The sequence below is a fragment of the Psittacula echo genome (genome assembly GCF_963264785.1).
Source record: "Psittacula echo genome assembly, chromosome: 1".
Lineage (NCBI taxonomy): Eukaryota > Metazoa > Chordata > Aves > Psittaciformes > Psittacidae > Psittacula > Psittacula echo.
The window spans coordinates 97,161,692-97,186,533 of NC_137735.1; the positions used below are offsets into that span (position 1 = coordinate 97,161,692).

At 46.6% G+C, this 24,842-nt stretch overlaps 1 protein-coding gene across 2 annotated transcripts; it reads left to right on the forward strand.

Annotated features, from left to right (window-relative positions):
* Positions 1–3,733: 3,733 nt before the first annotated feature.
* SINHCAF (SIN3-HDAC complex associated factor) lies at positions 3,734–21,977 on the forward strand. 2 transcript variants are annotated; one of them, XM_080638973.1, is made up of 6 exons: positions 3,734–3,980; positions 14,017–14,164; positions 16,253–16,352; positions 17,285–17,411; positions 18,767–18,917; positions 19,616–21,977. In XM_080638973.1, the coding sequence occupies exons 1-6, from the start codon at positions 3,740–3,742 to the stop codon at positions 19,776–19,778; spliced, it is 930 nt and encodes a 309-aa protein (XP_080495099.1). In that variant the 5' UTR covers positions 3,734–3,739; the 3' UTR covers positions 19,779–21,977. The 2 variants fall into 2 exon arrangements, with proteins under 2 accessions (XP_080495099.1, XP_080495100.1); XM_080638974.1 differs by having other exon boundaries at positions 3,870–3,985.
* The last annotated feature ends 2,865 nt before the right edge of the window (positions 21,978–24,842 follow it).

The following is a 24,842-nucleotide window of genomic DNA, read 5'->3' on the forward strand; positions in this document are numbered from 1 at the left end:
AGTGAAATCTCAAAGCAGAAACAGCTGCCTAGGTTCAGTTTTGACAGCTGCTTTTCACCTAAAAACAAGTAGCCTATTTGTGTTTGCTTATTCATTAAAATTGAAATATAACACAATAGGATCAGGTGTCTCAGCTGGCAAATGCCCTACTTGTTCTCTGTGTTGGTGCCTCTGCCTCAGTGCTCATGATACGTATGTGTTTTATATTATAAACCCCTTGTGATTAGCTTTATTGTTACACCATCAACATACTTGAGCTTCCCAGATAAAACAATTAAGAACCCACCTAGGAAAGATACTAGTTTAACTGGAACACAACAACAGTCCCATTAGTTTTCCAGAGACCACACGTGTTCTCGAAGTAAATGTTTCTTAAGAGCTGACCTGGATGAGAACAAATCCTCTGGTCTAAAGTTTATATATCAGGTCACCTGTGATCCTCATGAAATCCCATATTCCCCCTTCCACTCAGACCAAGCTCTGAATGGAAAGGAAAATGCTTAATTTTCCAAGGCAGAGTCTCATCAAATGAGGCTTTACCTATAGTGTGAAGGTGCGTGCACTGTTTCAGATGTCTGCATTTTCCAATTTAAACTCCTTCGGCTTGTTCCAAGCTTGCAGCTATTTTTCATGCCCCTCTTTCCATACAGTGAGGTCAAAAAAAAGTGTCCCTCTGATGGTGTGGCGAGCACAGGTGGCTTACTCAAGGGGAAGGGGCTAGAGTAACCTTGATGGAAGCTTTTTAGCTATTGAAGTGCCTTTTACTTGCAAGCTGACTATCACCCAAAAATGAAAACTCAAACCACTGTTGAGTTATATGGTGGCCCTGAAACGTCATCTGCAAATGCTTCAGGGAAACCGGGGACGTTTGAGAAATGAAGGTTTTGACCACATTTTTCATTTATGCATTGTCATTGGGACTCACATGGCTAGAAGCTGTTTTCCTCTGAGGGCAGGAATGGCACAGCTAGCTGTTCACAGGCCAGAGCAGTACAGGGTTTGCAAACTTAAATCCTCCGCGGGTTACAGCATCAGCTCTGTTCGTTACTGTCAGTGAGAAGCCTGCATTCTCCACTGAGCTTTGGGGCTTGCATGAGATTTGGAGCATAAGGGCATAAAGCCATGAAATAAATACCCGAGCAGTTGCCCTGACCCTGGTTTGTATGCAGCCAAAGCCTAGGCCAAGCCATTCCGTGAATGTTCAGTGTGGTGGTGAGGGGGGGCAGCCAGCGACAGGCACCAAGGGACTGGGTTTTTTCAGCTGGGCATTGAGAGGCAGCACATTGTTTGATACCTACAAGGATCCTTCTTTAAAATACCATTTCATTCTCAGTGGGGGATTTAAATACTATACTAGATGTTGTTGTACTAAAAGGAATGTCACTGGGGGTCTTTGAGAAGTGCAGAGAAGAAAAAAAGGGGAAATAACAGGAGAAAATTTGGGAGAATCACTCCCTCAAACCACAGAGGCACATAAAACTACACACGTTATTTGCAAAGAAAAGTTGCCAAAAGAGCTGGTAGAGTTCCCCAGACTAGTTAAAACCAGTAAAATCGTATCTGCATTTTGAGGATTTATTCAGCATTAGCTACACTTGTGTCTCACAAGTTGAATGTGATTTGGAAGCACCGGTAAGGAAGTCAGCAGACTAGGAGAAGTCAAAAAAGAAAACCCTAAACAACAACCACCCACCCACCTCACAGATAAACCTGCAGAATTCCTTGTGAGAGAGAAATCCTGCTGCGCCTCACACCCAAATGGACCGGTTTTGCAGTGCTGAGGGAGGAGGTGCTGTAGAGTTACCAAGGATTTACAATCAGGTAGAGATGAGGTGAGGTGCTCCAACTAACCTAAGGAAAAGCAGATGGTCCTGCTCACCGGGAAACCTGCCCCTCTTGCTCCCACCAAGGTTAGCCAGTGCTGCTGCTGGGAGCAAACAGATCCTTTCAGCAAGAGTTCTCCATGGGCTGCTAAATCTGTGCCTGGATTAGGGTTAGACCCAAAAGGTAACTACCAGGATAAAAATGTGTGATAGAAACACTCAATGTTATTTTTAATATTTTCGAGCATTAGCCAACAACTGCATGTTGTGTCTGTGCTGCTGTTCATTCTGTGAGAAACTTTTTCTTTTGAATAGTTGGAAATGCAGCATCAAGGCCAGGTTGGATGGGGCTTTGAGCAACCTGGTCTAATGGAAGGTGTCCCTGCCTGTGGCAGGGGGTTGGAATTTATTAGATTATCTTTACGATTAAGGATTATCTTTAAGGCCCCTTCCAACCCAAACCATTCAGTGACTTTATGATTCACGCTCCAGTTCGGTTTGACCACAAGCTTGGGAGGGAGCAGCTTGCACTTGTATTGTAGTTACAGGCCATAATGGTGCTGTCGTAACCAAGTGTTCCCTTGTACATCATAGGCTAATCCTTCTGACATGGCTACTTTTTAAAGGAAGCCTATTTCGATGTACCCCACCAGCTGTTTCATGAAGCCGCTCTTCCTAAACTGCACCAGAGAGCGGGAAGCAGAGGTTGCAGTGATGTGAATTTTTACATCACTCATTCTGACATCGCAATAAGAACTCCCAAGAACTGCTGGTGATTTTTAAAGTACATAAAATGAACTATATGGGGAGAAAAAGCCTCCAAGACCAGCACAAAACATCCCCTCTTGCTGCCAGAAGCTATGACCCACCATCAAGGTCGAGCGCTGGTGCCTCTAGTGTGAGCCCAGACATGCTTTGCATAGAAAATTCACCAGTTGCTGCTATTGGGTGATGTTAAAAACAGCAGTTGGGCCACACTTAGAGGAGTGCTGCCTTCATGGTGCTGATATTTCATAAAATCAGCTAAGTTGGAAAAGACCTCTAAGATAATCAAGTTCAACCTTTACCCCAGGACTGCCAAGTTCACCATTAAACCATGTCACTGACGGCTTCATCTACAGAGTTTTTGAACACTTCTAGGGACGGTGATTCCACCACTGCCCTGGACAGCCTGTGCCAATGCCTGAGCACCCTCTCTGTGAAGAAATACCCAGTGTAAACCTCTTCTGACACAGCTTATAGTCGTTACCTCTTGTCCTATAACTTGTTACTTGGGAGAAGAGATCAGCTACTTCCTCTCTCCGTCCTTCTTTCAGGTAGTTGTAGAGAGCAACAAAGTCCTCCCTGAGCCTTCTCTCCTCCAGCCAAAACACCCCCAGTTCCCTCAGCCACTCCTCATCACACTTGTGCTGCAGACCCTTCACCAGCTTTGCCCTTCTCTGGACCCACTCCAGCTCCTCAATGTCCCTCTTGTACTGAGGGCCCCAGAGCTGAACACAGGAATCGAGGTGCAGCCTCACTAGTGCCGAGTACAAGGTGACGATCGCTGCCCTGGCCCCGCTGCCACGCTACTGCTGATACAGGTTAGTGTGGCGTCTCCTGCCCCGCCCTGTCCCCTGGGCTGCAGCGCGCCTGACGCCTCGGGAGGTGGCCGCTGTGACCCCGCCCCGCCCCGCGCTGCTCCTCCAGGCAGGCAGGTGCCCGGGTCCCGCCCACCGCCGGCTGGGGGCGGGCCGGGGGAGCGCGCCGCGTGCGTGAAGTCATCGCTGCCGTCATAACGGGCAACACCGCCGCCCCCGCCCCCTCCTCCGCCCCCTCCTCCTCCTCCCAGGCTTCCCGCGCGGCCTTTCTCCCTTAAAAGGACAATGGGGCGCGCAAAGCGAGAGGGCTTGATTGAGTAGAAAGGAGCCGTGGGAATGGCGCATGCGCAGAGCGGCGGCTGCCGGCGGGAGGGGCGGAGACACGAGGTGGCGGGGGTGGGGTGGTGCGCTGTCTCTCGTGCGCCCGCCCGCTCGGGCTGTCCGGTAGAGCTTGGAGAGCGGGGTTCGGTCGCGCACCGCACGGCAGTGTTCGGCTGTTGGTGGACACAGGAGCGCGCTGAGTGGATTCGTTCTGCCGAAGAGAGAAGGAGAGGAAAAAGTGAAGCTGAGAGCGAACGTGAGGTTTGAACCGGGATTTTGTGTTTACTTGCTTGGCTGGGTTTGGGTCAACATTGGGGTGTTTGTTGGTCTTTTTTCTTGGTCTTTTTTTTTGGGGTTTTTTTTTTTTTTTTTTCCCCCAGTGGCTGGTGGTTTCTGTTAAACATAAGTTAATCCAGCAGCCTGCGCTCAGTTCTGCAGCGGCAAAAAGACTTTGCCTCCTGAAACAGTTTGACACGCATGGCTCCCGTGAGCGGCGTTTTCTATCTTTGCTTCAGTTAGTGGAGTTTAAAGGAGGTGCTGGGTGGCGGGGGGAGACGCCTCCCGCGTTGTTGGTGACCCTGCCTGGGAACTCTAACCGTCGTCGTGTCCAGTCCCCAAGTACGGTTAAAGCCTTAAGTTTCGAGGAAGAAGCGTAGACCGGTTCCTGGCCATTTAACTCCAAAAGCGGACCCTAGCTGCGGGTGCGTTAAGTAAACCGGGCTGCCCGGCGGTGGCGGGGCTGCACGGAGCCCTGCCCGAGGCCTCGCCATGAGGCCCCACTGGCCGGGTGTCGCAGGTGCGGCTGCGGCGCGCCCCGCACAGCACACCTGTAGCACCGGCGCGCACGAGTTGCTGTCGGCAGGGTGGCGGAAGGAGCGGGAACACGGTAGTGCCCACTGTCCCTGCTCTCCGTGTTGCACGGAGAAGGAGAGGGAGCTGTTGGTTTTAGTTCTGGTTATCGCTAGTGTTTGCGGTCAAGCACCGTGCGCGCCCGGAGACGAGGAAAACGTGCGGCTGCAGGCTGGCGTGACACGTGCTGCTGGTCGCATGGGTCGTGGTGTGGGGCCTTCTCCACATCAGCAGGCACCCCGCCACCGGCCCGGTGCGCGGTGTTATCTGTGTGGGGACGCGCGGTAGGCGGGCGGGCGGCGATGGCGTCCTGCCGCTCGCGCCGCGCGGCGCGAGTGGAGGTCGCTCCCGGCCCCGGCAGCCGATGCCCGCGCCCGGCGCCAGCAAGTTCTAACTCACGGCTTCCACGGGGCTGCGGCGGCGGGACTGGGGCTGGAGCGGCCGGCGTGCCCCCGGCGCGGCACGTAGGCAGCGCCCGGCTGCGGGGAAAACAAAGGGCTCGCATGTGCTGCGGCGCCCGGCGCGCCGGGTACAGGGCTTCTGTCTGTATGGGGGGGGATGGACCTCAGCCCAGGGGGATGTCGGTGGGATAAAACTCGTCCCGCGGGGAGAGTGGTGTTTTTAGCGGCTGGTTGCCGGTTTTGGAGGACTTTTGGAGGAGCGGTGAAACTTTGGGTGCACGCGCGCTCCCCTGCACACCGCGGTGCAAGCGGGCGGGCGAGCCTCGCTGGCCACCCCGGGGCTGCCGCAGGGTCTGGGGGGGTCCGTGTTGCCCGCGTCGCGGCGTGCCCGCGTTGCTGGGAGGTCTGCGACGGCCCTTTGAAGTACAACTGTTGCCATGTTTGAATTACGTCAGGGCCGAGCCATGAGGAACCAGCGCTGAGCGAGGCGGGGGACGACGGGTGGCTAGGGGACAGGACCGGTCCCTGATGGGGGAATGTAGTGGTGGGAGGCGTCCATCAGTTGCCGGGACAGGGGTCGGGGTGCCCGGTGGGGCTGCTGCGGCTCGATCCCCGCTTACCGCCGGATGAGGCGGCTGCACCGAGACCGCGTGGTGGGGCGGTGTCTGCAGCGCGGGGCCGCCTCGCAGCGCCCACCTCTGCTCTGCGCTCGGGGCTTTCCTCCCCTTCCTACGCCCTTTTAATTCGCTTTTAATTATATTCGTCTTTCGGCAAGTTCAGCGCTTGGCAGCCTCGGCGAGAGGAGCGGGGGGAGGGCCGGGGCCGCCAGCCTGTGCACTCCCGCCGCTCCACCTGACCGGCGGGGCCGCGCACTAAAGTAGGTCGTCCGCCCCGGGAAAGAAGATGGGGGAGTCTTTGTTCCCGGCGCTGCCGCGCCTCCGCCCGCCACGGCCCCCAGCCGGCGAGCGAGCCCGCCGGCGGTAACGGGCGGGAGCGCGGCCCCGCCACGCGGTGCTCTGCTCCCGGAAAGCGGCCGCCGCCTCCCGGCCAACTGCGCTGCTCCCGTCCCGGCGGCTGCAGGAGCGGCGCGACCAGGCTCCACCTGGAGCCAGCGTTTATCACCGTCCTCTGAGTTATTTTATCCTTTCTTAAGTTAGTTTTGCGGCAGGGGAATGCTCGCACTCGCGCTCTCCCTTTCATGAGATAAAAGTTGCCGTGTCCTCTCTTACGCACATCTCCGGATGCGTATAGCTAAACGGATTTAAAGGGACCTGCCAAACCTGTTGTTCACTCGTCTGTGCCTTAGCGCAGCGAGCTGGTCTGAATCCTGCCTCCCCCGGGGCTCCCCCAACTCCTTCTGGGCAGGAACGTCCCCAGTTTGTCCTGTTGAGAGCTTTGTCCCCAGCAGTCTGCTGGTCCGCAGTCCTTTCGACCCGAATTATACAATAATCATTAAAACTGCAGGAAAGAAAAGTTTGGAGCTGTGCCCCACTGCTGTTCTTTTGGCAGCTGGTGCAGGATGCTGCCTTTCAACCTGCTGCTGTGTGCCTCATGCCCTGCCACCCTTCCCTCGTGGGCAGAGAGAGGGGAAGGCCTAGGTTCCTGAATTCTGCCCAGAACTTCCACAGCATCTCATCTGTGGTGGAGGCTGAACAGTGTACTTGAGCACAACCTGACTGTAATGCTCGCCTTTTTTTCGTTTTGAATTTTAAGTTGTCACTGGTGGAAGGTGGTAGGTTGACAGCCATGGAGGCATCTGCTTAACCCTTTTACAGGGCAGGCCAGGAGGGTGACTGTTGCTCAGCAAACCTCTTCACTACTGTGTGCTTGCTTCCAAAGGTGAGACTGCCTGTCAGCCATGTGCAGGGTAAGTGCTGTGGAGACCCCCTTTCTCCCCAGTCTACACACAGTTAGATTCACCATGCAGTTCACAGCTTTTTTTTAATGAAGGAGAAAAGGTTGCACAAAGCCTACAGAGTAGGGGCAGACAGTGAACTGGATGCCATTCTGCTCACACCAGTGGAAGCTGAACTCCTTTGGCACCCAGGTAAATTCCAGGTTTCTTGGGATCTGTGGTCCTTGGTAGAGAATCAGCAAGTAACAAGTCGTGGGATTTTCAAACACCCCCACAGGCATGCAGCATCCAGCTCCCACTGAAAGTAGGTGGGATTGAGTGCCAGAGCCTCTGAGAAAAATTCTTCCTTGCTTCTCCCACCCCAGAGATTCTCAAACAGAAGCTGATTGCCTACAATGTCAGTCTGTCCTTTAAAAAGAAAACATCACTGACTTCTTAGAAGATGTTAGATGAGCTGATGAGTTCACACAGGTTAAAAATAAACAACACATGCTGAACAGCTCTGTGTCACCAAACTGTCTGCTTTGCATTGATTCTTGTAGCACCTGATGCTTTGTACGTCTTTCATAACAACATGACACACAGACAGTCCTACTAGACAACCAAGTTCTTCAGACTTGCACTCCTTGTAGCACTTGCTTTTTAGCAGAAAGCAGCATCTAGTGAGCTGAGGCTTGAAGATTGAGTGGTTAAGCAGAATGCATGGGCAGGACTCCATAACTTGGAGCTCGGCATTTCTGTAGAATGTGCTCAGTCCAAGTGAAATGATCAATAATATTACTTACGGACATGGAAAGGTATCCTTTTAAATGAAGTGACTATAGCTCTTCCACCAAATAATTACTACTTCTGTTTGAATCCCCATCAGGTATGTTACTCTCTTTAAAAAGTAGAAAACCTCAAAACTGTTCAGTGTCTCATGATCTCAAGTGTCTGTGATGCTTTTTCAGTAGCAGGTGGTTGCAGACAGCATCATAACAGTTGCAGTGGCTGCACTCGGACAGACAACGCAGACTGAACTCCATCATTTGCTTGAGAACATCTCAGGTTTTCCTCACAGGTCTTCTGCTCAGGCAGAGTGAGGTGTTAGTTATGCAATAGGAGTTTTGGGGGGGAAGTCCTGTTTCACGATGGAATGTCTGCAGGTGGGACAGGTTTGGGATTTCCCTCCCCCTCACCCCCCATGCAAATATTGCTGATTACTGTTTTCATGCTTTGGCCTATCCCTTTTGAAGCACTAACCACATAGCAGTTCAGAGGAACACCCAAGTGGCTTAGCCTTTCACTTCTCTTGTCTAAGTGGTTTAGGTACTTATTTCCCTCTGAAGATCAGCAGGTAGGTAGGTTCCTTTGTGACTTGACTGCTTCTGGAAACTTCACTCAGAACGGCTTGTGACCCAGCCAGGATGCTGTGGAGGCTCAGACATGTCACAGAAACATCCAGTTGGACTTTTTTATATGCTTGATGGTTGCTGCCGGTTGCTAAGATTGCACTCCAGCACTGAGCACAAAACAGTGGCTGTGGGCAGCTACCAGCAAAGAAGTGAGTTACTTATTTTGGCAGAGAGAAAGATCCCTGAAGATGGAGTTTTGACCTTTAACTGATTTTGCTCAGCTCATCAAGTGAAAACTCTACAGGATACTGCTTCATTCAGATGTGTCTGGGCTGTAGTGGCCAAATACAGCTTTCCCACAAGTAAAGTTGTTCTGGGTGGAGAAAGGAAGGGAAATGGAAGGAAAATCTGAGGATAAAGGGGACCAGAAGAGTGTACAGCGCACACAGTTCTCAGATTCTGGTTGTTAGAAATTAGTCACTGTTTTGACCTATAAGGACAGTTGACAGTGTAAAAAAATGTGGGGTTTTTGTGAATATTGAAGTTGCATTTGCAGATTACTCCCTTTAGCTTGGTCTCTTCCTTCCTTGGAGCATTCTGGCTTTGGGCATGTTCAAACACACTTTTCTGGGGTCCAATTTTAACTTCTATGCCGAAGTTTTTTGCAGCATGTAAACTCAGTGGGGAGGTATGTTTACGTTCAGTCTCTGGTATAGATCAGCTCCTCTGTTGATGTACAATTCACTGTCCTACAGTTGATTTTCAGTAGAGGTGTTGCAGTTTATTTCAGCAGAGGGACAGGCCTAAGAATTTATTAGCAAGACAAGCAACTGCTTCTGGCGCCATAGACAGCTCTGGAAGCGTTTTTCATGTGTGTGCATGTGCCTGGGTGTATGCACTTGCAGATGTAAAAGCCAGAGCATGTATATTCTTTCTGTATTAAGGCATGTCTTTCTTTTCCTTTAAAAGAAAATAAAGTACTGTTCTGGTTATGTTTCTTAGCTCCAATGCAATGCTGGAGAGATGAACACTGAGGTTTTTACTGACAGGAACCTGCTGCATCAACGTACACAGGCTAGATCATATTTTTCTGTGGCCCAATTTCAGGGATGCTGTGCCAAGGCTGTTTTGTACACAGAAGGAGAAATCAAATGATTTGCAGGGCTATCTTCCTCTCTGATGATACACTGACAGTTTTGAGTTGCACAGAGGGTGAATAATCCAGGGTCAGAGGGGATGGGAAGAAGCAAAGGTACTGAGGAGAGCAGGATGCCAACCTGACTACTATAACTCCAGGGAAAATTTCTCTTTTGGCTTTGCAAGAAGCAGGTGAGCATGTTCCTTCCAACTGGCCTGATGATTGTGTTACAAATGCAGGCATGCCTGTCTTCTAGGAATTCCTTCCTTTCCATTATAAAGGGTTTTCATTCTTCTTGGGTGATCAGAAAGAATGCAGAAGGAATCTGGAAAAGCAAATGAAAGGGGCTCACCTTTTCTTATTTTAAAATCTAAAAGAGTTCACAAGTTCTCCCCTAACTTGAAAACTTAATTAGCATCTGAAGCAATACCTCTTTTTAATTTAGATCATCAAATTAAATTTGGAAAGAAAGCTAAGCACCAAGTTCTAGTCCTGACAGGTAACAAAAGCATGAAACCATTTTCACATGCATATGATGCATGCTGCTTTATGCCAGCCTTTCAGAAAGGTAATAAGCAGGGTGTGTTGGGTTGGGTTTTTTGTTTCGTCTTTTTTTGTTGTTTTTATTCACCACCTGCTTTACTGTTCTGACTTTTTTTGCAAGACAAGTCTTTTTGATGCTGCTTTTCCAGAAGTGAGAGGGCAGAGGGATGGAGAGAGCTTTTTCTTGCAGTCTTTTCTGAGTCCATTTAACTTGCTAAAGCAGTTGTTTAAAGCAGAACCTGGGAGAATAGAAACTTCTCCTTTTGCAGGGAGACCGGGGAGGAAGGAGACCACTCTTCCCTGACTTAGGGGAATGCTGCTCCCCTCCTAGTGCAGGTGAATCTCTGCTTCTGCAGAATGACAAATAGGCTCCACTAGGATTTCTGATTCTTTGCTGATGAACTGTCCCTTTCACTTCTATGCAACTGCTGATTTAAAAGAAATCATGTATTTTACCAACATGCATAAATTTGGCAAAATTATATCATGTAACACTTTTTGACTTCTATGGAAGTTACTTCACTCCTACTTGCCATTCTTTTTTACCTGTCCCAAATTTCACATGGTTAAACTTCTGCAGCTAAGATTCAGGTGTTGGTGGCCCACCACCAACCACCAGTCTAACTCCCTCATTCTAATTTGAGATCTAAATTGCAAAGCTTTCAAGTAAAACCTTTTACAGAGCACAGTGATACATACTTCTAAGTACATGCTAGCTATTAAGCTCTCCAGCTGACAGAATATTTAGTGTATAATGGTCGAATGGCAACTGTTTAGGATTAAATGTGTTACTGGACTGACGCCTTCCATTTATAACTGCACTTAGATGCAGTTGTCAGAGAAATATGTTTTACTTGTGGTTTTGCTACTAGCTCTTCCCAATTCAGGCATGATATATGGTAATACCATTGCTGACCATTCATCAAGTGGGAAACAGATGGCACTAGTTTCCCTTCTATTGAAAGATGGTGTTGAAAGGCTGCTCCTGTGAGAATGGCAGCAAGGGTGCAAAACAAAATGTTTTCAGAATATATGTCTGATGCCAGTCTTTGCCAGAACATTAATTGTAAAACATGCATCTTGTTCTGCTGTAGTGTAAATACCAGCTGGTGACGGAGATCATCTCACCAGCGTCTGGATTTCTGAAAGGAACCGGGTTAGAAAGTAAATCACATTGTTGATATCAGTTCTGTCTCTTGCCCCATAACAGCCAAGATGTTCCTGCTGTCTAAGTTTTGTAGCACTGATGAACCTTGTGTCTGCAGCTCATCTCTAACTTTCTGAAGAAAAGCACCAGAGCACGGACCTAACATTGGGATGGTCAGACAGAATCTCAAGGTGCTGTTTTGTAGCTGAAAATTCCCACATGAACATGCTGTTGGATCTCTAGACTCTGTCTTGAAGAAGCGCACCGGATGCTAAGAAACAAAATACATTCTCTTAATTATTTGCCTAGACGTTCTGTTGTTTATTTATCTTAACAGTCCAGGGATACTTAGCTGATTTGCCTGTGTATTAATTTGCTACATGTCCCTGAAAACATATACAAACAGAAGTAGAGAGTAGTTAAGAGTCTCCATCCCTCAACAAGCCCATTCAGCATCTCCTAAGAAGTCTGGCAACATTCGGGATAACTTTGCTGGATATTTGCACAAGTCGTTCCTGGGAAAACCTAGCCCTAGGTGAGCTACTTGCGCTGCAAATGTGCACAAAGGAGAAAGGAATACAGCACTTCAAGCCTCTGGCAAATAGCGTGAGTTGGGACAGGAGGGAGGGAAAGATCAATTCCCTCTGTCTCTCCTAAGCCTGGAGGATCTCAGTGATGAGCTTGTGTATGTCCCTTGCTGTCAGCAGGCTCTGTGAGGGGTTTGGTCAAGACAAGCTATTTGGAGAGTTGATTTGTGCCTTTCCTATGTGTCTGTGCAGTGGTAATGGCAAGGAGACACAGCCTTAAGTGGGCTCCAAGTATTATTGTATAACTACATGCTAGATGGAAATGTAAACATGTACGCTTTCAGGTGGATATGGGTTCCTTCATGGATCTTGTGTGAGAGTAGTAACCAACCATATTTAATTTAAATGAAATCTTTGGTTTTCTGTTCTCAGGAGCCTGGGAACCTTGTATGTTTATTTTGCAGTACTGTCATGCTTTGATCTTCCTCTTTGGAGTGTACTTTCACTTTTGGAGGACAGTGACTAGGCCTGGGTTGTTCACTAGCTTTTGCTGTGGTGCCACAGAAATATGCGGGATCTTCTTCCCCTCACACCCTGTCTCTGTCTGTCAGTAGGGTAAGCACAGTGATAGCTACAGTTGTTTTGTGAAAGCATGGTTTTGACCTCAATTGAACCTGCTTTTCAATATTTTTCTTCCTCTGTAACGATGTGGCAAGTCTTGGGGCTGTAGACTGAAGATTTCTGATTAATTTTCTGTGTCCTTCTGGGGGATATTAGAATTGCATCCCTTGTGTTCCTGCAGTGGAGGATACATGTACCACATAACCCAAGTTGGGTTGCTGGCACTTCAAGGTCCCTGGGACTAAGAATAGCTAGGAGCTCCCTCTCACAAGACTTACCTACAAGTGATGGAGATGCTGCCTTCCAGAAAGTCCTGCCTGACCTACGGGGTTTTTCAGTAGTATTTGAGGGGAGGAGAGGTGGCTTTCTGTTAGCTTTTATGAGAACATAACAACTTGGCCTTTTGTTAAAGGAAGAGGGAGAAACCTTGTGTTATTTGTGTGGCTTCATCTAATTTTGCTTCTTTTTAAAAGCAGAAGTTCTCAGCAGCGGGAACCTAATTCTCACAGAGCTTGCTTTAGCAGGTGACCTGTCCCCTCTCTGAGCATTAGTGTGATAAATGGCTGAGATGGCCATTTGCTCCCTGCAGTGGATGATTGAGGCAGACCTTGCACCATGGTCTAAGAGACATCTTAGAATGGTCCCTGTCTGTGTTATGAGTCAGATGCTGTGTGGCATGTGAGGACTTGCTGTGTGTCCAGGCTCAGTGCCAGGAAAGCACTAGCTTTGCTTGGGTTTTGAAGTGCTGTGGGAGCTCTGTTTGCTCTGACAGCTTCTCATGCCATGTCAGACTGTCTGCGCTGGGGAGTAACTGATGCCCGGGGAGAAGCAATTTGGTGCTGGGGACACAGAATTGTAGAATCATGTGTTGAAGGGGTCTTTGTCATGATGGCTGCAGTAAGTTCAATTTTAGCCAGCATTCAAGGTTTTGGCCTGGAAGACCTTCACTGTTACTGCTCTGATGGCAAATCCCAGCCCAGGTACCAAAAAGGATAGGCAGACCTGTAAGAGGAGCATGGCTTTTGGCTTTGTGGCTGACTTTGCAGAGCTGGTGGTTAAGAAAAAACAACTTCCCTGTAAATGGGAGTACTCTTTACTCCGGCATCACTGGTGGTGGCTGGGATTTGTGGTAGGTGCATGCTGAAATGTGCCCCAGCGTCCTGCTTCCCAACCCTTTTCTAGCTAGGTTTCCTTCCCATGGAAAGCAGGGCAGGGAAGGTGGGAGGGCAAGAACTGAGCCTGTGCTGACATGGAGCTGGGACGCACAGCCCAGCCTGAGAATGGAGAAGTGCTCCTGGGTCCTGCAGCGCAGACGTGGCCACCAAGGGCTGGGTGGGACTCCACCCTGCTGTTTTTAGAGCGGCTTTTCAGGTATGTCTGCAGCCTGGAGGTATGGCTGCAGCTCATTTAAAGTTACTCCTACTCACTTTCGACAAAGTTTGGCAGGGCTGTTTCCAGCAAACACCGGTGGTGATGATGAGGAAGTTCCAGTGACCCAGGGCTTGGGCAGGTTCACACGGCCTGTCCTGCAGCCTGTTTTACCATGTATATAGGGCTTTCATTAGCCAAGTCAGCTGCACTCACACCTCTGGGTTGTGCTGTTATAGATGTGCCCTTAGAGTAAAATTGTGCAGTGATGAGCTTGTCATGAGTCTTGCTGGGTATTGCTTAACACTCCAGCTGTTGTTAATTTTTTTTTCTTTAATAAGACAGTACATTCCAGGTACATCTGCTATATTAAGGCAGTGCGGGATAAAGCTATGGCCTAATCTGGCAATTTCCCATCCCAAATAATAATTTACTTTTGTTTTGTCCAGTGAACTGCCAAGGTTTTTCTTTCAGTGATAAGTAACACTAGCTCCTTTTTGTTTTTGCAGGCTACAGCTGGGAGGAAAAGATGTTTGGCTTTCACAAACCGAAGATGTACCGGAGTATAGAGGGCTGCTGTATTTGCAGAGCTAAGTCTTCAAGTTCTCGTTTCACTGACAGCAAGCGTTATGAAAAGGATTTCCAGAATTGTTTTGGGTAAGATTATTTCTTTAGTCAACATCATGGTCAGTTATGGTGTCAGTCTCCAAGCCGTGAACCTCACATGCTGTCCCTATTGCTCTGGAACACTGAAGGGTTAGGTTAGCAGAGATGCATAACTGGGAAAGTCTGGCTTCAACCTCTTCACAACTTTCCTGGGCAGGCCAGGAGGGGCTGGATCTGCTGCTGTGTACGGTATCATTTGGTTGTTGATTTTACTGTTGCTGCCAGTGGTGAGCTGCTATAGTTCCTAACAGTGAAGGGTCAGTCTCGTGCCTCTCCCACCTTGCAGCACATGCAGGGACTTATATTTAGACCTCTCTCAGACTGTGCATTTTGCACTTGTTCCTTAGAGGAGGTGTAAATTCTCACACAAAGTGGTAAACAACACAGGTACATGGAGATTTTCTGTGGCTCTGAAGATTGAAGGGTGTTAGGCAAAACTTGATGAGTAAATATTTAGCAGTTCCAGCAGGATTTATGCAGAGTACCCTGTTTCAAGTGTCACTGTCTTTGTTCAAATAGAGCATATCAACATGATATTAAAATTCCCATTGGAAGTGAGCATCTGGTAATTAACTTTCCAATTAGCTAATGTTGCATATGATGTTACTTGAAAGCATCAGTAAGCAAAACTATAAATACCAGTGATTTCTTTTATCAGCTGCTGGGACTATGGGTCACAGCAGCTGGTAAAATAACAGAAAGTATTTAAACTTATTTGACATACCTTCTGAGAACTTTGAAATTCTGTATAAATTTGTGTCCCTGAATGTCAGCAAAGCAAATTCTTCTGTGATAGCTTGTGATTATTTTTTACTTCGTTTATTAATTTCTTTTTTCCCCTGAAGTGTAAGAATTTCTCCTATTTACGCTGTAATTTTCCATGAAACCATTTCCCCTGGAAGAAGTCAGTATTGTCAATAGCTATTTTCTGCTTTTTCTTTCCACTCTTGTTGCATTACCTCTCATCAAAATCTTAAGCCCAAGAAGAACTTTCATGCACTGTATTAAAAACTATATATGCATACCAGTATTGCTTCTCTGTCTCAAGTGCTTAACTTTGTGTGTAAAACTTTGCAGTCTTTAGAAATATTTCTGTCTCCCACCCTTTTTCAAGAAACGCTCCTTTCATGTGCAGCTTTATAGTGCTTTGTGTTTACCATGGATTTTGTATATAAAACCAGTGCTGACAATTTTCCTTATCATGTTTCTTTGCTCCTGTCCTTGGCAGTGGAAAGATTGTGTGAAGACTCATTGCTTTTTTTTGTTGTTGTTAACTTTAACAAAGAAGCTTGCAATATACCAGGGCCTTTGGTCTTGTGCTATCTGAAATATGTTTGCCAAGGTAAAAATGCAGTCTTAACACTGAGCAAATAATGGCTTATCTGAGCCTGCCCCATTCATCTATAAATGCTTCAAAGTCTTCCCATTTAAATAGCCGAAAAATTCTATGTATCCCCTTCATATTCCTTTTAGCATGGATTAGCAGTAGAAATGGTTTCTGGAAAAAGCTTGTTAAAGGGAGCAAGTATTGCTGTCATTCCAGTGACTGCTGCTTCTGAAACCTTATCCTACGCTTATGCGGGAGTGTGTTAGGTGGTATTTGTTACTCATCCTTGAGGCTCTGTGAGAAAGTTAAGAGCTGAATAAGCTTTTGTTGGATCTCTGAAGTCTGTTTCCAAATGTACATTCAAGGAATATGATTATTCCTCCTCCCTCCTTCTCCAAGCCAACCAACAAACCCACTGGAACTGTTGAGTGGGTGTTTTCTGGGGGTGATATTTTTGGGGTTGTTTTTTGGATTTGGTGTGGAATGTTTTTAAAGGGTGGTGGGACTTGTTTTTAGTGCCCCTCTGGAAGCAGATTACAACAGTTTTCATTTCTGTATGCAAGAGTGCTTTGAAAGTGAGGCTTGGTCTTTAAACTTTGGTGTTTTGAGTACCCCAAATGAATTGTCATGCCCAAAAACCAGAACATGAGAACCCTTCTTGTCCAGCAATTTTTATGCTTCTTGCTGTTAGCAGGCAGAGGTATGCGTTTATTAACTGTTGTTAAGTGGTTTTTGCTTTTCTCCTTTACCAGGCTCCACGAGGCCCGCTCAGGAGACATTTGCAATGCCTGTGTTCTTTTGGTGAAAAGATGGAAAAAATTGCCAGCAGGATCCAAAAAAAACTGGAATCATGTTAGTCATTTATTTCTTCTCCACCCCAAAACTAACTAGTATGTGCTTTAGTCCATCCTGTTAGAGAGGGGAGGTGCTAGTGAGAATTTGGTGTTTCCTGTTTCTTCTCCTACCCTCAGCATCTCTAAGTCATTTCTGGAGTTTTTCCTGTTACATGGCTCTTACCTGGTTTTGGTTTATGTGCAGATGGTGATTATGCAAGCCTGGGATGGAGTCACAGACTAACTTACCGTGTAATTCCTTGTTTTCACAAGCTCATAACTTGGTCCAAAAGTCTATTATGACACTCAAAACATTTCAGATTTGGCCTCTATCCAAAATTGGTTGCTTTTTTTAAATAGTTTGAACAAGCAAGGTGACTTGCTTAAGCAACCCGTAAATCAATGTCATTTAGTCAGATAATTACAATGACTAATATCTTGCAGCTATTGCCACTCATATATTCTGTTTCGATACAGCTAATTCAGTTTGGGCCTAAGGCTGGGAAGATGATCAGAATTCTTTGTGTATGTTATAATCTTTATTCAAGAAACCTTGATGGGAATGGGAACCAGAACTATGGTTATTACTACCACTGCTTTTATTCAGAAGTTAAATTGATGATTTCCAGGGCAAATGCTTGGTAGACACTCTTAACTGAACGTGTATTGGCTTAAACAAATGTTGTCTAACTAAACTGAAATTTGCAGAAATAGGAAAAAGGCTAAAGTTGAACTGAATGTGCTTTTTAAGCTAGTTTACTGCATTTTCCTACAGACTCAGCCTCTTGCAAAGCAGATATAAGCAAAACACATGAGTGTCAGTGCACAGAGCTGCTTTGGTTTAACTAAATTGGTTTTTAACACCTTCAGCTAGGTCAGTGCATGTGTTTTGATTAGGGCAATATCTGGACATGATGCAGAAGTATTATGCATGCATTTTCTATGTTCTAGGTGGTAGATGCCAGGGCTGGACCCAGTCTTAAAACAACATTGAAACCAAAGAAAATGAAAACACTCTCTGGAAGCAGAATAAAGAGCAATCAAATCAGCAAACTGCAGAAGGAATTCAAGCGGCACAGTAAGTGGATCCAAATGGATTTTGGCAATAAACTTTAGCTTCCCCTAGCGTAGCTTACTGTTAACTGGCTGAATCACCACCTAAATTCAGTTGTATGCTTACACATTTGGACACTCACTGTTCTCACACTCTCTTGTACTCCAAGGGCTCAGGAAGGTGGGGTGGAATGAGGAGGAAGAGCTGGTGTGCAGTGTGGGCTGTGAGACAGAAGTGGGGAAGCAGTGGGGGGAATGGGAAGCCTGGCTTGAAAATGCAGGCAATTGTAGGCAATAAGCTTATGCCCCACGGTTAAATGATGTGTCTCTAGAAAGAACTTCTTGGGTTGGAAGAGGTTTCCCCCTGCTCTGAGTAATGCACTATGTTCATTTCAGCTCTTTTCCCAAGAAGCAGTGTTCTGTTCCTAGTTCTATCAGCCATTTTCTTCTATACATGTTTTCAACCAAGGCTTTCTATTTAACCCTGGTTTTTCCATCCAGCTTTAAATTCATGCCTTGTTTCTGCTCTATAGTTTCCTTACACCTTCCTCTGCCTTTCTCCACCAGCTCTTAGATTCTTCAAATAGATTTGGATTCGTAGCTTTCCAGCAAAGCCATCTGCCAGTTATGCTCTAAATACATGTTAGTACTTCAGGTTTTTCCTCTAAAGCAAACCTTCTAGCTCCTTACCTGTTACTGACTTGGTCTTCTCTCTCTTTCAATTATCCTACCTGGCCTGAAGGAAGAGTGCTCTAAAGAATCAGTAAAGGTCCTGACCCGAAGAGCTTGTATCTCCTCATTCAGTGTGCTGTAGTTGATCTAATTGTGTTCCTCTAGGTACTAGAGATAATAACTATAAAGGTAGGCAAGTAGACCTTCTGTTGAGGTGTGTGTTTGCACAGAGTCCGTAGTTCGTAGTCTAGATCCAGCAAAAGCTCAACCTGTTGCATTAATGAAAAGAGCTTTGCAACTGAATGGGTAAGAAAGGAGATTTACAGTGAGAAAGTGCTAGGTCTGAAGCACAGATCCTCATCCTCTTCAAGGATCTTCAAGTGATTCCAGAGCAAGAGTAGGATCTTTTCCAAAGGAAGGCCAGGAGAAGCTATGTTTGAGAGCCAGGAACTGAATCCTCATCCTGAACCTCTTTTTCCCTTGCGTACGGGTTGTGAACTCTGTCTCCCAAAAGCTGATAGTCTCTATTGAAACTGGCAGGGACAGGTGAAAAATGGGTTGTTGTTGTTGTTGTTGTTAGGTTTTTCTTGTTAATTAAAAAAAGTCTGTCTCTCTATTCCTTATCTACATGTGACCTGTTAAAAGTCAGGAAGAGGGTAAGTCACTGGGTGCATGTCCTGATTCTTGTATTTATTCTTTTCCCTGCAGATTCCGATGCCCACAGCACCACCTCCAGTGCCTCTCCAGCGCAGTCACCCTGTTACAGTAACCAATCTGATGATGGTTCTGACACAGAGATGAGCGCTGGGTCCAGCAGAACACCAGTTTTCTCCTTTTTAGATCTCACGTATTGGAAAAGGTAAAAAGCAACAGAATGTGCGCTTTGTGCAGATAGCAGTTGACATAAATAGTGCTTGATTCTGCTGAACTTCATTGGTTTTAAGGATATATTTTAAGTTGCAGATTATTATATAATGTCTGTCTGTCCATGGAAAGAAATGCCATGTGTTTAAGGCATTTTCCCCATCTCCCTCCAGTTCTCTAAATACTAATACAGTTGCACTTAAGAGGTAGAAAAACCACAAGATTTTCTGTGAGCTGATGAGCTTGTTATCTTTTACTGCTTGTTGTGACACATTAAGCCCTTGTTCAGTTACTGTTTTATTGAAATTGTTGTGACTTTGCTGCTTCCTCTCAAATCATGTTTGCAAGTGCATTGTAGTCAAGGTTAGTTCAGCGCAGATAGCTGGGTATGTGAAACTTCCCTGGGAAGCAAAATGGGAGATGTAGTTTTCTACAGACATGGGTTTGGATTTGGATTATTTTGTTGGTTTTTATTTTTCTTAAAGCAGTGTTGTGGAATTATACACAGACTTGCTTCTCTCTGAGTAGCTTTTCCCCTCCTATCCCTGAGCCGGAGGCTCAGAAAAGTTATGTTTTGGGTCAGACTGATGTGGTTTTTTGTTTTTGTTTTTGTTTTTTGCATTTCTGTAAATTCTCTATATTCTAAACACACACACACAAACTATCTGTGTCTTTCCCTGCCATTTCTTCCAGGCAAAAAGTCTGCTGTGGAATTATTTACAAAGGGCGTTTTGGGGAAGTTCTCATAGACACTCATCTCTTCAAACCGTGCTGTAGCAATAAAAAGTCTGCCACTGAAAAGCCAGAACAAGAAGGACCGCAGTCTCCAGCAATCTCCACCCAGGAGGAGTGGTGACTTCCTTGGATAGCTGCGGAAGGTTATCCAGATCCTCTTTTTCTCTGGAAAAATACTAGAAAAGTGACTGTTGACTTTGGACACCTGCTATGCTGCCAAAAGACTATTCCCTAGAACTTTTTTGGGTTTTAGTGCTACAATTCCACAAACTCTGAAGCCAGTTTATATCCTTTCAGAAAGACTGTATATAATATTTAAGATTCTATGGAACACTTAGCAAAGCTGAATGCTGCTGCAAGGTTGTCGAATCTTTTCTCCCCTTCTTCCCCCTCTACTCACTTCACCAGTGAATTTGAGGGTGGGGTTTTGTATATTGAAAGTATATGTAGTTTGTGTTCCTGTATTGACAGAAGCAGTGGTTGTAAGGCATTTTTTTTTTTTTTTAGTTGGTTGGTAACCTCCCTTAAATCCCCAAGAAAATATTTCATTCTTAGACATGAATGAGTCAATGAGATGAACTAATACATAGAAATATGTCACCTCTCTAGCTATATAAATATATATTTTTAAAGGTGTGGAGATCTCACCCTATACTACTGACATAACAAAGACAATTATTTCATTCCTCCTATGTGACAGACTGGCAAACTGCAGGCATCTCTACTACAAGTGGTAGCTATCTGAGAAGGCCCCCAACATAAAGGGCTCTTCAAGAAGGGGTGGGAGGGAGATTTACCCAAGGCCTAAACATAGTGAGATGGGAGGCTACTTTGGTTTAACCCAGTGGCAGACACCCTGGGCTTCATGTTTTAACTGACTGGTGATTAGAGGTGGACCAAGAAAACATCTTGATGCCCAAGTTTGGTATAAGTGATGGCCAAACCTTAGTAACTGCTATCTGCTGGCCCAGTGCAGCTGAAATGTGACCACAGATCAGACTTTCTGCTGGTTTGGGACCTGACACAAGAGCCAAACACCTTGATAAGCAAATCAGGCTCTGGTCCACAATCTGAATGCAGCTTGGGGTCTGGATTCATGATTGCTGTTTTGGAACCCTTCCCCTGCAGTGCTTCTCCATGTTCGGGTTTGGGGTTTGTTTTTTTGTTTGTTTGTTTGTTTAAACAGATCAATTCTTTTGTGCATACCGAGTATGAAAAGTTGTGTTAAGAATGGTGCTGTGCTGAATTGAGGCAGCTCTGTTTGCATACGTGATCAAAACGTAGTATTTCTTACATGATTCCCAGACAAAGTTGTGCGCAAACCATTGTGACACACCTTCAAACTCCACTTTGCCTGTAGGGGTGAAGCAGCTTCCTGAAGAGCGTGCTGCAGATTTAGTTCCCATTTGCTTCATGTTCTTTTTATGAAGGTTTAATTTGTGTAAGCTGGGAATTCTGCTTTTCTGTTTGTTTGCTTCTGTTTTGGGGGGAGGGGGGATTTTCCTTACTGTTAATCTCTTGGAATATTCTACGATGGATTGTTACAAGTTTCCCTTTCTGCGAGAGTCATCAGCATAATACTGTGGTGGGTAGGGCTTAGGACTGGATTTCCATGTAGTCTCGCTTCCCGAAATGGGAATGATTAGAAAATTAAAACATAGGTAGGGAAAGATGTGCTGGTTTAACGAGAAGCCTCTACCTTCAAAGCTTTTGTCTTCCTTAATTTTCCCTCTCTTTCCATTGGGTAAGCCAACCTCAGGAGAGAAAGAACAACTAGCGGAAGCAGGGTTTTGACATATCACAGCCCTACAGCTTTCATTGGTCTTACTTTGCTTTTCCTAAGCTCCCTGAGATTCTGAAGGGAGGACAAAGCTGCCTGCCTTGCTTTCATCTGCAAACAAATAGAACCATTCAGGTTGGAAAATACCTTTAATATACCATCAAGTCCAACCATAGGTATAATGGCTATTTGCTTGAACAATGGCTTAACTGGGTTGGTTGTGTTTATTAAGGGTTTGAGCAAGAGTTCTAGCTGTTTTTGCAGACACCTGCTTTCATTTCAATTTGACTTTTCAGCATCAGTAATTCCATACACCTAAGGCTGCAGTGTTGGTGGTAGGATGTGCTCTGATATGGATCATCTCTTCTGTATTTATTTATTTATTGCTAGGTTTCAATCACCAACTGCTTCCCCTACTCCCTCCCACCTCTTCTATTCCTAGTAGTAATGCAAACATGAACTGTATGTAGTCATGCACTTTGTATTAATGTATTAGAAATCTATGGAACCTGTTTTGTACTTTTATACTGTTCAGACACTTGTAATCCAAACTTTTTTTTACTAGGTTAATGAATAAATTTAGACTTATTTAGAAAATAAAACCATTTCTCTGTTTATTTCAGCTTTGTTCCATTAATGAGACTAGGTGTTTGAACCAGCTCAGGCAACCTGTGTTTCTGTTTGAACAAGACTGTTTTTGAGGGGGCAGGAGGGGGAATTCTCTTCCTATTTAATTTGGAAAGAGGAGCAGAGGAAGGGAAGGAGATGGTGTTTACTAAGATAGACAGCTATCTTGGGGCAGCATCACAGAGCTTTCCCTTGGCACTGCATGTGTCAGGCATTCCTTTACTGGGAATGGGTGGTGCTTACATTCCGTGTTCCCGGGAGCCACGCTCTCTGTCTAGCTCATCGGCCCTCAGCAAAGGCCAGCTCAAGCAATGGTGTTCAAGGGTTGGTGCTGACAGCATTTGGAAAGGTCCCTTTCCAGATCCAGCTGAGTCAATGGAACAGACAAGGGCCGCTCCGCTGGAGCCTTGAGTGCTCCTTCCCATGACAGGCGTAGTCAGCTGGATAGGCTCCAGCAGACTGGTGGGAGCAAGGTCTCTGGCAGGAGGTGGCAGTGAGTAACTGCGTTTAGAAGATGAGGCTGTTCCCTGATAATGGGGAAAACATTGCAGCCTTAAGCTTGTTCAAGGGATTATTTTGGACTTTGGTGGAGACACTGATTTATTCCTGCTGATTTCATGGTGGTTTTCTTACAAATCGACCACAATGATATCCAGAGATTCATATAGAAATTATACTGGGGAAAGCTCTGCATAGACCGCAAGGCCATGTGGTTTTGGTACAATAACATCTATTTTGGTTATAGTTACATTATCTGCTGTAGATGCCTAACATGCCTTGGGTGGGATTACATCCACCTAAAATGAAGACCTTTGTAGAGTTACTGAAGAGAAGCAGTTGCACCAAAAAGCAGTTTAAAGCAGGTGAACCCATGTGTATCCCACTCTTTAAAACTTCCACCCTTTTTCACATAATGAATTCCTTTTCCATCTCTTCTACACTGCTGCTGCATGCCAGTGACTACAGGTACTGTCTGGGAAACCTCTGGGTGCTGAGAACATCAGTGTTGATGCGCAGAGGGGCAGGTAACCTAATGGAGGGGTACAGCTGTGGAAGTACCCCACCTGTGGAGGAGGAAGCTCCTGTGGAAACACTGGGGTGGCAGGACTTGCCCATGTTCAGAGCAATGTGAAATGAAATCCAGTGGCAAACTGCTTCACCTGAATCAGCTGCCACAACGGCAAGTGTGATGTGCTAAAATGCCTGGCAGTGCAAGTATTGTAAAGGTGCTTTACAGGGGATTGTATGATACTTGAAAGATGAGAAGAACAAGGCATGTGACAAGAAGGTATTTTGTTGGAGCTCACCAATGGACAGGGAGCAGCTCCATGGTTTCCAGCGCTTGTGCTGAGCACCCAGTGCTGCTGTAAGAGGCAATGACAGGTTCTCTGCTTTTGTATGGTGCTGCATGAAGAGTGATTTTTCTTTCTCTGTGACTTCTACAGCACTGAGCCTCTCACCTCCTTTTCTGAGCAGATTGCTGGGTGCCAACCAGCCCCAGGGACTGAACAGTTCCAACTCTTCCAAACTCATATAAATACAGTGCTGGGCTGCATCAAACAGAGGAGCCTGGCCAGCAGGTCAAGGGAGGGGATTCTCTTCCTCTGCTCTCGTGAGGCACCATCTGCAGTGCTGCATTCAGCTCTGGGGCCTTCAATACCTGGAGAAGAGAAGGTTCCCGGCAGACCAATACTTAAAGGGTGACCTACAGGAAAGCTGGAGGACTTTTTACAAGGGCCTGTAGTGACAGGACAAGGGGGATGGCTTTAAACTGACAGAGGGGAGATTTATATACTAGGAAATATTCTTCACTATGAGGGTGGTGAGGCACTGGCACAGTTTGCCCAGAGAAGCTGCGGCTGCCCCATCCCTGGCAGTGTTCAAGGACAGGTTGGATGGGGCTTGGAGCAGCCTGGTCTAGTGGAAGGTGTCCCTGCCCATGGCAGGGGATTGGAACTGGATGAGCTTTAAGGTCCTTTCCAACCCAAACAGTTCTGTGATGTAAGAAAAAGGGAAGCTCCTTCTAAATGGTTCTTGTGGCACATAATGTGATTTTTAGGTTGTCTAGATGAGGGTAAGAACAGTTATGCCATTTATCGCAAAGGATTTAGGTTCTGTTTTTCATTTGTATTTATTAGTGAGCGTTATTTGGAGGATATTTTCTAATGTGTCTGAGGGCAAGGTTATCACTGTAGGAGATGCTGATGTTTTGCCATAGCCTCCTGCCCGGTATAATATTGACTGGGAAGGGACAGACTGCTGGCTGCCCTAAACCTTCCACCCTGGGCATGGCAAAGGACTGCTGATAATCCTGCTCAGCCTCTACCCTGCCCATTGGCTGCAGGCTTCACCACAGACACCACTTCAAGCAGCTCAGCAAGAACCTGGCCCCAGGTCCCTGCTGAAGCCCAACACAGGACAGGGAGAGCTGGAAATGGACGGGAAATGGGGTTGTCGTGGGTACGACCTCTTGGAAACCTGAGGTGTGGGAATCGGGCACTTTGGCGGCTGCAGAGGGACGTGGTGCAGGTGGCTCTTATCGCTGACCTCGACAACGTGCGGGATGATACCGGCGAAGATACGGCCGCTTATGAGGAGGTTTAAAGGCCTCGGTGCCCAAGGCCAGGAGGCTGAGCAGCCGCGTGTTTTACTCGGTCCGCAGGTGGGGTCGGTCCGCAGTGCGGCGGCCGAGCCGGCGGGTCCCTCAGGCTGCCCTCCTCCGGCTGCCCCCCTCAGGCTGCGGGCGGCCGCGAGGTGGCGCTGCCCCGCCCGGTGGCA